A 13,083-nucleotide genomic window follows, 5' to 3' on the forward strand; every position below is an offset into this window, starting at 1 on the left:
GGGGGGGTCAGAGGCACTGCACTGATTTGGGGACTTACAGGGACGGCAGGGGGGGGGTCAGAGGCACAGCACTGATTTGGGGGAGCCTCAGGGACAGCAGGGATTTGGGGACCTTCAGGGACAGCAGGGATTTGGGGGACCTTTGTGGACAGCCAGGTGTGTAGGGGGGGGTCAGAGGCACAGCAGTGATTTGGGGACCTGTGGGAACAGCAGGGATTTTGGGGAGCCTGGGGGTCAGCAGTGATTTGGGGAACCCACAAGGACAGCAGGGTGCAGGGAGGGCCCAGAGGGACAGCGGGGATTTGGGGGACCATCGGGGTCAGCAGGGATTTGGGGACCTACGGGGACAGCGGGGGTTTGGGGGATCCAGGAACGGCAGGGGGGGGGCAGGGGGGGAGCAGAGACACAGCACTGATTTGGGGACCTACGGGGACAGCAGGGATTTGGGGGACCCTCGGGGACACCCAGGTGTGGGGGCAGCACAGATTTGGGGGACCCAGGGGGACACCCGGGGTTTCGGGGACCCACAGTGGGCAGTACCGGCCTGGGGGGGGGGGGGGGGGGGGGGGGGGCATCCAGAAGGACGTCGGAGATTTGGGGACCCACGGGCACAGCCTCAGGGTTGGGGCCCCGCAGACGCGTCCTGGGCGTGGGGGCGCCGTGGGCGGGGTGCGGGGGTCCCCCCGTGTCCCCCCCCCCTGTTTTCACCCCCCCCCCGGATTTCCCCAGCAGGAAAACCAAAGGAAAGCGAAAACGAAAACGGGCCGGGGCCCTTTTCCGGGAATCCCTGGGAGCGAGCGGTGGCCGCCGGGATCGCCCCCCCCCGCCCCCCCCCCATGAACCCCACAGCGCTCCCAGCCTCCCCCTGCGCCACCTTCCCCCCCCCCCCCCCCCAAAATCCCCTTTGCGAGGCCGGGGGTCCCGGTGGCTTTGGGGGGGCCAGCGAGACGCCGAGCCCCCTCGCTGCACGACGCTTTATTTCTGAGCCATGCGGGGGGGGGTCACGTCTTATGGGGGGGGGGGGGGACCGGGGGCAGGCGCGGGGCCTCGCTGCTGCTCTGCCCCCTGGCAGCCCACCCTAGGGGGGCTGCAGGGCCCAGCTGGGGGGCCGGGGGGGCACGGGAGCCACGCCGTGCCGGCCTTCGTCCTCCTCTTCCTCATCCTCCTCCTCCTCGCCGTCCTCCCCCGGCCGGCACGGGTGCTCGGCTGCGAGCCCCCCCCCGAAGAAGAGCCCGGGGAAGGCTCGGGGGGGGCAGTGGGGGCCCAGGAGGAAGGGCTCGGTTTTGGGGAGCCCCCCGGGGCTGGGGGCTCCCAGCTGGGGGGGCAGCAGCGGCAGGGGATGGCGCGGGGGGGGCAGGACGTGGCCGGGGAAGGGGGCCCAGTCGCGCAGCGGGGGGGCCAGCAGCGGGCAGGGGAAGGCGGCCAAGGGGGGAAACTCCTCGGGGTGGCAGCAGGAGCCCCCCAGGCACGGGGGGGACGCGGAGCCCAGCCCTGCGAGCAGCGAGAGGGACGGGGAGCACCCTGAGAGCCCGGCCGGCCACCACGGCCGAGGACGCTGGGACCCCGGGGTGCTCCCCCCCCCACCCCATCCCCCTCTCTCCTTCCACCTCGCCTCGGCCCCGGCACCCTCGGCCCCCTCCTCTCTCCCCGCCGCAGCCGCTGGGTGCTGCTGTGGGACCGGCAACGGCGGCGGCCCCGCCTGCACCCGGCCCTGCTGCCTGCACCCAGGGGGCGAGAACCCCTGCACCCACCGACCCTGGGACCCACCAGTCTTGGCACCCACCTACACCGGCACCCACCGACCCCAGCACCCACCCACCCCAGCACCCACCGACCCTGGGACCCACCAACCCCGGCACCCACCCACCCTGGCACCCACGGGCCCCAGCACCCATCAACCCCAGCACCCACCGTCCCCGGCACCCACTGGCCCCGGCACCCACCTACCCCAACACCCACCAACCCCAGCACCCGCCCACCCTAGCACCCACTGACCCTGGCACCCACCGACCCCAGCACCCACCAGCCCCAGCACCACCGACCCCGGCACCCACCCACCCTGGCACCCACCAGCCCCAGCACCCACCAACCCCAGCACCCACCGACCCTGGCACTCACCTACCCTGGCACCCACCGGCCCCAGCACCTACCGACCCCGGCACCCACCGCCCCCCACCCCAGGCACCGAACCCCGCGGGTCCCCTCCCCGGCTGGGTGGCAGCGTGCTCGACGGTGGCACGGGCTTGGTGCACGCGGGCGTGCGAGGCCGTGGGTCGTGCCCCCCGTGGGTCGTGCCCCCCGTGGGTCGTGCCCACCCCGGGTCGTGCCCGCCGTGCCCCCACACTTACGGCTCTTCTCCAGCACCTCGGGGTGCAGGGGGTGCCGGGGACCCCGGGACCACACCAGCGGCTCCAGCAGCGCCCGCCGGCTCAGCACCACGTTCTGCACCAGCTGCGGGGACGAACGGGGCGGTGGCGGCGGTGGGGAGGGGGGCAGCGGGTCCCCGGGGCCGTCCCCCCGGGGCTGAGCCCCCCGTACCTGGCTCGGCAGGGCGGGGGGCACGGCGCCCGCCAGCAGGGCCGGGCAGCGCGCGTCCCACAGCGGGCAGTTGACGAAGATGAGCTTGCTGAAGTTGAACTTGTAGGTGAAGCGCTTGCCCTTGGTCTTGTGCAGGATGCGCTTGTTGTAGTAGTACCTGGGGGGGGGGGACCGGGGTGTCAGCGGCACGGGGGGTGGGAGGGTGGGCAGATGGGTGGGGGGGGGCTTTGCACGAAATCCTGGGAACCTGGAGAGCCGAGGGGTCCCCCTGGCCACATGCCCGCTGTCCCCATACGGGGGGCTGTGCTGCAGCCCGTGGGGCCAGGACCGCCCACTCCTGTGGCCACCACGTCCCTGAGGGCTCTCGGTGTCCCCGAGGGCTCTCGGTGTCCCCAAGGGCTCTTGGTGTCCCCAAGGGGCTCTCGGTGTCCCCGAGGGCTCTCAGTGTCCCCGAGGGCTCTCGATGTCCCCGAGGGCTCTCGGTGTCCCCAAGGGCTCTTGGTGTCCCCAAGGGGCTCTCGGTGTCCCCGAGGGCTCTTGGTGTCCCCCAGGGCTCTCGGTGTCCCCCAGGGCTCTCGGTGTCCCCAAGGGGCTCTCGGTGTCCACCAGGGCTCTCGGTGTCCCCCAGGGCTCTCGGTGTCCCCGAGGGCTCTCGGTGTCCCCCAGGGCTCTGGGTGTCCCCGAGAGCTCTCAGTGTCCCCAGGGGCTCTCGGTGTCCCCCAGGGCTCTCGGTGTCCCCGAGGGCTCTCAGTGTCCCCGAGGGCTCTCGGTGTCCCCCAGGGCTCTCGGTGTCCCCAGGGGCTCTCGGTGTCCCCAAGGGCTCTTGGTGTCCCCCAGGGCTCTGGGTGTCCCCGAGGGCTCCCGGTGTCCACCAGGGCTCTTGGTGTCTCCCAGGGCTCTCGGTGTCCACCAGGGCTCTCAGTGTCCCCAAGGGCTCTGGGTGTCCCCGAGGGCTCTTGGTGTCCCCCAGGGCTCCCAGTGTCCCCCAGGGCTCTGGGTGTCCCCGAGGGCTCCCGGTGTCCCCGAGGGCTCTCGGTGTCCCCCAGGGCTCTCGGTGTCCCCAAGGGCTCTGGTTGTCCCCAAGGGCTCTCGGTGTCCCCCAGAGCTCTTGGTGTCCCCGAGGGCGCTCGGTGTCCCCCAGGGCTCTCGGTGTCCCCAAGGGCTCTCGGTTTCCCCGAGGGCTCTCGGTGTCCCCGAGGGCTCTCGGTTTCCCCGAGGGCTCTCGGTGTCCCCCAGGGCTCTCGGTGTCCCCGAGGGCTCCTCGCCCCACCCCGTTCCCTGCGGCACCTGAGAGCCCGGCTCAGCTTGTCGTAGTTCATCTGGGGCTTGCATTTCCGCCGGCCCCACAGCCGCGCCACCTCGTCGGGGTCCTTGATGACGAACTCCCCGTACTCGCCCTGCTGCCAGGCGATGACATGGCGGAACTCCTCCTTCTGCAGCAGCTCCAGGATGAAGTGCCAGAGCTGGATCTGCCGCGAGCCGGGGCTGGACTCAGCCTTGTACGCCCAGTCGGGGAAGGCCAGCCCTGCGGAGCGAGCCGTGCACTCTTAGGGCCCCGACGGCTCCCCGGGGCCCGGGGGCATCGCCCCGCAGCATCACTGCTCCCCCCGAGGCAGCTCCATTTCTGCCGGGGGGGGCCCACAGTGACGTGCCCCCGACCCCCGGGTGGCCGTGGGTCCGTGGCGGGGAGCATCGCTGGGGGCGCTCGGCCCCGCAGGGCGCTCCCCGCCTCTCCCAGTTTGGCCGTGCTGGGCGCTCACCTGGTACCCAGTAGGAGCCGGGCAGGGCGGGCAGCGGGGGGGGCACGCAGCCGCACTGCATCCCGCAGCCTGCGGGCAGAAAGCAGAGGGGCGATGGGGTCCCCCAGCCCGTCCGCGCCGCGATCCCTCGTGGGGACAGTCACGTCCTCGCTCGCAGGGGCTGCCCCAGGGGGGGTGTGGGCTGGGGGGGGGGGGGGGTGCAGTGTCCTGGCTGGGGGGCTCGGGGGGGCTCCTGGGGCCCCCAGGCCTGGGGATGGAGGGAACAGGAACGGGGCTGGCTGGGAGGGATGGGGAAAGCCCAGGATTTGGTCATCCCTGGGGCAGCAGAAGGACAGGTGGAGGGGTGCAGGTGGCACCCAGCACCCCGCCAGGCTAAAACCCTCCAAATTCACCGTTCCTCCTCTCTCCCTGGAGCGCCCGGGTGGCGTTTCAGCCCTCCCCGTGTCCCAGGAGAGAAGGGAAACCAAAGCACCGCCAGGCCCCGGGGCACGGCCGCATCCTGCCCCACTCACCTGCGGCACCGCTGGGGACCTCGTCCCGGGCAGGGCGAGAGAAAGCGTCTGAGGGTCTTAGGGAGAATCGCCTTCATATATACGGGGAGGGGATGGGTTACGCGTAAATCTTCTTACCCCCCCTGGCAGGGAGCGGAGAAATTGCTGGAAAGGTGCAGGGGGAGCGGGGCCGGGCGGTCTGGGGGCTCCCGCGGTCGGATCCTGCCCAGGGGCGGCTCTGTTGCCCCGCAGCCCCCCCCCCAGCCCTTGCTCCCCCCATGATGGAGGAAATTTCCTCCCGTGGAGGAGGAAATTTCCCCCCATGGAGGAGGAAATTTGGGGCACGGAAGGGAAAGAGATGGAGCGACCGATCCCCGCCCGGGGCACATCCCCTTGTGCTTGTTGGCGCACGGGAGGACGAGGGCTCGATGCCCCGTGATTTATCTGAGCGTGATTCGAGATTCAAAGGAAAACGGGGGGAAAAAAAAGGCAAAAAAAGGGACGGGGGCGATGGGAGGTGGCGGAGGGGAGCGCGCCCCACGCCGTGCCTTTCGGGGCGGGCTCGCTGCGGGCTCAGCCATGGGCCCGGCGCCGTCCCAGACGGGTAAATACAACCGGGGCAATCCGGGGTGTTTGGATTCGAGCAGAAATGCAAACAGGCCCCTGAGAACAGCAGATACAAAGGGCAGGAGGCGAAAAACCGCCCCGAGGGCTTGCTCGGCACCAAGCGGTTATGAAAATGACTCTTGCCTTTTCTTCTTGCCTTTTCTTTCCTCCTTGTTTGCTCTCCTCATTTGCTTTTCTCTCCCCGCTTCTTTATTCTCCCTCATTAGCGAGGGCCTCGCCGCCTCTTTCAAGTCTCTTGCCTGCAATCCCGCCGTGCCGAGGGCTGCGGGGTTAGGGCGCTCCCCCCCCCCCCAGAGCCCTTCGGGGACCCCCGAGCCCGGGGGTGGTCGCCCTGGGGTGCCCCATCCAGGGGCGAGCGACCCCCAGCGCGGGGCAGAGGAGGGGAGCGGGGACGTGGAGGAAGGAGGCGGCGGGCTCCGAATTGGGGCTGGGGTCCCGCTGCCCTGCTCAAGGAGCCCGGACACCTGGGTGTCCCCCCCCCTGCCCAGGGACAGCGCAAGACAAACACGTCTGTCTGTCCGGGGTGAGATCTGGCCGGGTTCCTGCCCCTTTATCTCTCCCAAATCCCGCTCCAATCTCCTTAGCCAGCCCGCCCAGCCCTCCCGGGCATCGCGCATGGAGCAGGCAGAGGTGAAGGGCCTGTTTGTTTAAAAGCATTTAATGCTATTAAAACAAGTGGATTAGGGGCCATCGGAACAGCAAGGGGCAGGGGGAGTCGAGCAGGGTGGGCTGGGGGCCGTGGGGCCGCCCCCTGCGCCCCCATCCCGGGTTATGGGGCAGGGAGAGGGGCTGCCGGCCGTCCCCGTCCCCAGAGCGATGGGGACGGAGCGTCATCGCAGCCACCCCCGGTGACACATCCCCCCCCCATTTCCCAGGGCTGGGAGCCCCCCATGCCGCAGGGTCGGACCCCAGCCCCAAATCCGTCCCGGGCTCCGGTGCTCGCAGCGGTTTTCCTCCTTCCCTCCCTCTCCTTCCCTTCCTTCGGTCTCCAGGGGCTGTGGGATTTAAAAGGCTTTTGTAACGCGCTCAAACAGAAACCCTAACCCGGGAGGGACACTGGGGACAGGGGGTGAAGGTCACTTCGGAAAGTCAAAGCCCTGTGAGCGTCCTGGCGAGGGGTCGGGGACGGGGGCTTTGTGCACCCCCAGCGAGCAGGAGCGACGCCGTCCCCTGCGCTCCGCTCCGTCCCCACCACGGGCGATGCCGCGGGAATTAAACGCGAGTCCCTAACGAGCAAAACCGGCGCTGGGATGGGAGCGATGCTGAGCCGGGGCAGCGTGTCCGGGGCTGGATACGGCCACCGTGGGGCTGCAGGACCCTGGGGACAGGGGACACGGGGACACCGGCTGCTACGGGACAGACGCAGGCTGACTGTGGGGCCGGGCTGAGAGCAGCTGCACATCCCTGCTCCCCGGCTCGCTGCTGCCACGGCTCCTGCGGAGGAGCGGGGCTGAGATTTGGGATGGGATATCGGCCACTGCATCCCCTGAGCCTGCTCCTAATCCCTAAAGCTCTTTGGGGTTTTCCCTCGCTGGCTAAATCCGCTTCGGTGCTGGCGCAGGGGCACCAACCTGGCTGTACGCGAGCACTGGGGGGATGCTCAGCCGGGGGGAATAATTCCCCAAACCCTGCTTGGGAGAAGCCATCCCCCCAAATTTCCCCTTCTACCCGCTTTTTCCCTTCTCTCTTGCAGGTCACCCAGCAGAGAGACGCAGCCGAGTCCACCTGGAAGTTGTCTGCGGGGCGAGACCTTGGTGAAATCGGTGAAGAACGCACCGAAGCACCGAGCAGCCTCGGCAGCACGAGGCTGCCACCGCCGTGGTGACCCCGAGCATCCGCCACCACCCCGAAGGGACGCCCCAGCAGCACCGGGGGAAGGAGCGGGGTGCCCGGGGACATCCCATGCCCTGTGCTGAATGGGCACGGGACCTGCTCCAGGCACCGCCGGGGCTGGGACCCCCCTGGGACGCCCACGGCAAGGGTCGCGCGCGCGGTGCCTCGCACCGGGACCGCTGGCACGTCTCCTACCTCCCGGCTGCCGCTCGGCGTCCGCCTCCCCGACGCGCTCCTCGCCTCTGTCGCGCCCGACCCCGATGCATTTCATCGCATGCCGCGTTAGGGTTACTTAAAATGAAAACCCAGTCCTCGGCGCTCCCGGGAGGGCGGCCGTGGCTGCGGAGACAATCGCGTTAACCCCTCACCGGCCGCGGGCTGCCGACCGCTGCAGCCGCCCGACTGTGGCAGCCGCGGTCTCTTCCCCGTCCTCCTCCTCCTCCTCCTCCTCCTCTTCCTCGCGGGCAATGGGGATGCCCCTGGGACCCTTTGTGCCCGACGCAGGGGTTGCACCGAAGGGACGGTGCTGGCAGCGCGAGCGGGGGAAGCGGGTGGGACGCGCTGGCCGGGACGGGGTTCACCTTGGAGCCACGCAACCGAGCACGAAGCCCAGAGGCACCCGAATTGCCGGCAGCCCGACCCTGCTGGATGGCTCTGGGTTCATTCCAGCCCCGTTTTCCCCATCCAAACCTTTTTTACGGGGACAAGAAGGCACGGGGGCTGCTATCGCCCCGAGCCCGGCACGTCCCCAACGGGATGCTCCACAGCCAGCCACCAGCGCAGGGGCTCGGGGTGGCCGCCGGGGCCGGGCACTGCCACCGGCTCCAGCCTGGGTTGCCACCAGGCACGTGGGGTCTGCCGCGGGCACAAAGCCCCCGGGGGGCAGCGGGTTTCGCCCACCCTACAAAGCCCGGGCTGCGGGCTGGCCCCGTTCCCCATCCCCTGGTTACTCAGGGGCTCGGCTCCAGCGGAGGCAGCAGGGAGCAGCCCGGCCTCCTGATCGAGATGGGAGAAGCATTGCCGGGGAATTAAATTCTGGGGTTGTTTTCTGGTTAAATCAACCGAGGCTAACGTGATGGAAAGCGATACCGGGGTTGGGGTGTGGGGGGGGATGAGTGACAGACGGACGCGTGGCGGCACGGCCGGGGAGCGGGCGACGCATGAGGGCGCAGGGCAGGGCGGGAGGCACCGGGACGCCGCTCGACGCCGCGGCACCTCCCGGGCTTTGGGGCCAGGCTCGCCCCGATCCCAGGCGGAGCAGCGCCGCTGCCCGCGGCCCGAGCCCAGCCGGAGCCAGACGGACGCGCCCGGGCAGCGCGGCGGCCGGGTGGAGCCGCCGCTCGTTTCTTGCCGATCCAGGAGCTCGCTGCGAGTCCTGCAGGGCGTAGCCGGAGCGCGGCTGCCCACCCATTGCGACACCCTGAGCCACGGCGGCACGGTGCCAGGGCCCCGGGCGCTGCGAGCTTTGCCTACCAAAGCGCCGCGCGGGCTCCGGCTCCTTTTGCTTTCCCTCCCCTTAATTGGGAGTAATCGCCCGGGCGGCTCGCTATCTGTTCAGACTTGAACGGCTCCCGACAGCGGCACGGGGAGGGAGGGAGCGGGGCCGCCAGCCCCACCACGCGAAGGGGACGGGGACCACGGGGCCAGATCCCGGTCCCACGCCGCTGGCTCCAGGAGCCCCCGGTGCCGGGCGATGCCCCTGGGGCAGCCCCGACGGCCCCCGGAGGGCAGCGGGGGGCACGCGCCTCCACCTCCCTGTGCCCCCCGCCCCCCCCGTGATGGCCCTAGGGTCAACGTGTCATTTCTCACGGGTTAATTCCCTCCTTGCCCTCTCAAATTAAAATAATAGGAGGAGGCGGGGCAGGAAAGCAGAAAAAGAAGAGGCCGCGGAGAGCCCCACTCCGCGGGGTGGGAGCGGAGCCGATGGTGACCCCAAAAAGGGGCTCCAAGCGGATGGGGCGGCCGTGCGGCCGAGAGAGGGAGACGGCCAAATGCAAGGGAGGTGATGGCAAAAATGAAAGGCGGAATTGGGACGAAAAGGGAGCAGGGAGGGAGGGAGCCGTTGGGAAAAGGGAGCAGGAGCGAGATGAGAGGAGCAGAGGGGATGGAAAACAGGAGGAGAGGGTGGAAAAAGGGGGCTGCAAGAGGAGGGCACGAGAAAAGTGAGCTGGAGAGAGAGGGGAGAAGGAGAAATGGCAGAAATGGACAGGAATGCGAAAGGAGGAGAGGAGAAAGGAGGCAGCAGCGGGAGCAGGGGTGCTGGGGGACTGCGCCAGAGCAGGATGAGGCCGGCACGCGGGAGCGCACGCGCCTCTCCGGTCACCGAAGCCTCTTCACGTCCCATTAGCAGCAATGGAAGGTGACAGCTGCGGATCGATAACAATCGCAGCAACAGACTCCGCGTAATAAACCCATCTCGCTCACATTTCTGGGCGCCCCGGCCCCATCCAGCGCGACTTCGCGCTCAGCCCACGTGCCGGGCAGGATCGGGCCCTGGGGCTGCGCGGAGCCGGCAGAGGCGGCGGCGCTGCTCGTCCCTCCTCCCCGCGGCTCGGGTGCCAAGGGAGGATTACGGCACCCGAGGCAGGAGCGGGGCTGGAGGCGGTTTTAATTGCCCGGCGTAAGGCTGCGCTAGGAGGAGGCAGGGACGGGATGAAAGAGCTCGGGGGGTTTCGTCGCACCTGCGAATTTGGGGGTATCGGCAGGCTCCCGCCGTCACGGGAGCGTCCTGGCGAAGCCGCCCTGTGGAGCAGAGCCCCGTGGGATGGGATTTTGGGGAGGAGAGGCCAAAAAAGAGCCCCCGTCCCCCCCCTCCAGGCAGCGCCGACCCCTGCGGCTGGTGGGCTTCACGCGAAGACCCGGGGCGAAGCTTGAAAGCAAAGCGAGGCAGAGCTGCCCTTGGCCCGCGCGTGGGGAGAGGGCGCGGGGAATCCCCGGCGGGGTGCGGAGCCCTCCCACGCGCCCAGCTGCGTGCGAGCATCCCCCCGAGAGCCGGGCTGGGCACCCTTCACACACCCTTTGGGAAGCCCCCGAGCTGTTCCCCCACCCCAGAGCATCGACCCCATAGGGATGCCCGGTCCCAAAGGGGGGCTTCGGTCCCATGCACGCTGTGAGCGCCGCAGCTGGCCGGGGAGAAAGAGATTTGGGGACCCAGGATGCTCGGGGCTGGGGGGGGGAGGCGGTGGGTTTTTTTGTCACCCCCCCCCCCCCCCTCCAGCGTGTGCCTCTCGGTGCCGGGGAGCGGGGCTGGGAGCAGATAAAGCAGCGGCCAAATGAGAACTGAGATAAAGCAATTACCTGATCAATACGGGTGAAATTGAGTAATCTGGCAGATCAATAGCACCGGCCCCTCCCGCCCCGTGCCCTCCGCTGCGGGGCTGAGCGCCCCCGAGGCTGCCGCGTGGGGCACGTCGCCCCCCCCCCCCCCGCAGCAAGGACACGGGGACCCACAAAAAAACCTTGGGGGGGGGTCAAGGAGATGGAAAGGAGGCGCGGGGCGAGAGGCTGCCGCTTCCCCGCTCCATCAGCGACCCCCCTTTCCTCCCCCCTGGGGTGTTGTGAGCCCCAAATCGCTGCGTGCCCCCCCCCCAAAAAAAAAAAACCAGGAGGCTGCAACGTCACCCCCTCGCTGCCGCAGCTCTGGGAGTGGGAAGCGAGGGAAGGTGGAAGGGGGAGCTGGGCTGGGGGCTTTCCCGCAGCACCCCCCCGGCTCACGTCGCTGCCCTGAGCCCCCCGCGCGGGGCTTTGAACTCGGCTTTTGGCTGCGCCGGTGTTTGGAAAGGAGGGGGAGCACCTGGCCGGGAGCGCGCAGGCAGGCGAGGAGCCTCTAATCAGCTTTGCCATCAGCTCCAGGCTCCCAGAAAGAGCTGCTGGGGCCGCTTTGGAAAATTACTGCTTTGATTTTACTGGAAGTTTCTAAATACTAAGCTTTGGTTTTCCAGCTCGGGCCCAAACCTCCCTTATTTTCCCTGGAAAGCAGACAGCGTTCTGCTTCAGAGAGGTTGGCGGGGGGGCTGGGAGAGGGCTCCTTTTTAATCACAAAATTGGAAAAGCGTCCGCGAAACTGCGTTTCCCCTTCCCATCGAGGAGCTGGGAGGGCGGCTGCGAAACTTCAGCTTCTCCCCTCGTTTTCCTGGCTCTTCTCCCCCCAGGGTGGGGGCTGGCCCTGCGTGGGGCCGAGCATCCCAAAGCGAGCGCTCGGTGCGAGAGGATTTGGGAGGCGCGCGCGGGGAGGGGGGGCGTCTCCGGCAGCCCCCGAAGCTCCGGCTCGTCGGGGGAGAAGCAGCAGCTCCGCAGCCCGCGTTCGGACGGGGAGCAGCGTCCCCCCCTCACCCTCACTTGCCAGCTCCGCTCCGGCGCGTGGAAACATTTTCTGCGCTTGGACCTCGCGGGGCGAACGCGCGGAGAAGAAAAACATCGGCGGAGGGGGGCTCGCGACCCGCAGGCGGGCGCTTTGGGAACTTCCCCCGGCAGGCCCAGCGCGTGCTGAGGGATGCCTTAAACCCTCGGCGCGGCGGCCTCTCGTTCAGGGCACCCCGCGAGAGCTCCGCGCGGCCGCAAGACGCGGCGAGAGCGAATTCGGGCAGCAGCGGGCGCAGAGCCCCCTCCGCCAGGGGTCTTCGATTCGACGCCTGAAAACTGCCGGAACGGGAAGGGCTGAAAGGGCTGGGGAGGGAGGATCAGCCCTCAGGACCCCAGCGCACGTGGCCTGGGAATTACCGGGGGCTTAATCAAACGCGCGCTGCTCGTTAGATTCGCCGTGCGTCGAGGGAAGGGAGCAGAAAGCCGCGGGGCTCGAGCCAGGGCTGCCCCGTTCGCAGGAGCACAACAGAAAGGCCTGGAAAGGGGACGGCGGCGACGCCGAGCTGCGTGGTGCAAGCACAGGGCCGGGAGCCAGCAGCTCCAGCCCCTAATCCCCTCCTGACACAGATCCGTCTCTGTGCTCAAAAAAAAAATAATAATAAAAAATAAAAAAAAATCAAATAAAGCAGCCCCGTCCCGCCTCCCCAGACAGAGCGGGGCTGCTCCACGCCTCCCCCCCGGCCCCTCTTCCCAAGCCCCTTTCCACTGCAGAAACGCTCTTAAAAAAAAAAAAATAAAAAAAAAAAACCTGGCAAAAAGCCCGGTCAACAACGCGCCGATTTCAGGGCGTGGATTTCAGCCAGTTTTAGTTAAATTTAGTTTAAAACGGCCTCAAGAGCGGCGCGGCTGCCGAGCCAAGAGGCTCTGGCGCGATGGATGCGCTGCAACAACCCGATCCCCGTCCCGTGCCGGGGGGGGGACACGAATCCCGGCCGCCGTCGGGGGCCGGGGAGGAGAGGCTCTGCCCCATCCCGACGGCAGGAATGGGATCGGGACCCGAGCCCGGACCCGCAGCGGCGCTCACCTGGGGCAGCGTCTCCTCCCTGGGGACCGAGCGGGGCCGAGGAGCGGGCGCCGACCGCGGCGGAGCCGGCGGCGGGTCTAGGAGACGCAGGGTGGGAGCCCCCAAGAAGCGAGCTAAGAGCAGAAATGCTTATTTAAAAGGTTTATTTAACTTTTAATTTGAGGTAAAATACTTTTTTTTTTTTCTTTTTTTTTCTTTCAACTTCCATAACAAAATACAGAGCTATCAGATACCCCTGGAAAAAAATATGTATATTATACATATATTTCTATAACATTACATCATATATATATAATATATATATGCAAACTTTTTTTTTGTTTTGAAGACTTTATAGAAAGTGGAACGTCTAAAGGCACTGCACAATGGAGTATTTAAGGACTACTTTACATTGTTATGTACATATACACACACACTTTTCTTCCTGCTCTCCGCGGACAGACAGCTG

The 13,083-nt window shown here is 67.7% G+C and overlaps 1 protein-coding gene across 3 annotated transcripts; it reads right to left on the reverse strand.

Moving 5' to 3' along the window:
• Positions 1 to 1,004: 1,004 nt before the first annotated feature.
• LOC136788153 (ETS translocation variant 3-like protein) lies at positions 1,005 to 13,062 on the reverse strand. 3 transcript variants are annotated; one of them, XM_066986182.1, is made up of 7 exons: positions 12,636 to 13,062; positions 7,445 to 7,588; positions 4,299 to 4,367; positions 3,826 to 4,063; positions 2,539 to 2,695; positions 2,349 to 2,451; positions 1,007 to 1,491 (listed from the first exon to the last, which is right to left on the reverse strand). In XM_066986182.1, exons 2-7 carry the CDS (start codon positions 7,518 to 7,520, stop codon positions 1,079 to 1,081), a joined length of 1,056 nt encoding a protein of 351 aa, XP_066842283.1. In that variant the 5' UTR covers positions 7,521 to 7,588; positions 12,636 to 13,062; the 3' UTR covers positions 1,007 to 1,078. The 3 variants fall into 3 exon arrangements, with proteins under 3 accessions (XP_066842281.1, XP_066842282.1, XP_066842283.1); XM_066986180.1 differs by having other exon boundaries at positions 1,005 to 1,491; positions 2,349 to 2,695; XM_066986181.1 differs by lacking the exons at positions 7,445 to 7,588; positions 12,636 to 13,062 and adding an exon at positions 4,811 to 4,874 and having other exon boundaries at positions 1,005 to 1,491; positions 2,349 to 2,695.
• Between the last annotated feature and the right edge of the window lie 21 nt (positions 13,063 to 13,083).

This window comes from Anser cygnoides, chromosome 33 (genome assembly GCF_040182565.1).
Source record: "Anser cygnoides isolate HZ-2024a breed goose chromosome 33, Taihu_goose_T2T_genome, whole genome shotgun sequence".
NCBI classification, from domain to species: Eukaryota; Metazoa; Chordata; class Aves; order Anseriformes; family Anatidae; genus Anser; species Anser cygnoides.

Excerpts from the sequence above, each read along its gene's own strand:
- LOC136788153 (XM_066986180.1), bottom strand. The coding sequence starts at position 7,520 with ATGAAATGCATCGGGGTCGGGCGCGACAGAGGCGAGGAGCGCGTCGGG. Across the intron at positions 4,368-7,444 it reads CGCCGAGCGGCAGCCGGGAG|GCTGCGGGATGCAGTGCGGC; the intron begins GTAGGAGACGTG and ends TTCTGCCCGCAG. Across the intron at positions 2,696-3,825 it reads AAGCTGAGCCGGGCTCTCAG|GTACTACTACAACAAGCGCA; the intron begins GTGCCGCAGGGA and ends CCCCCCCCCCAG.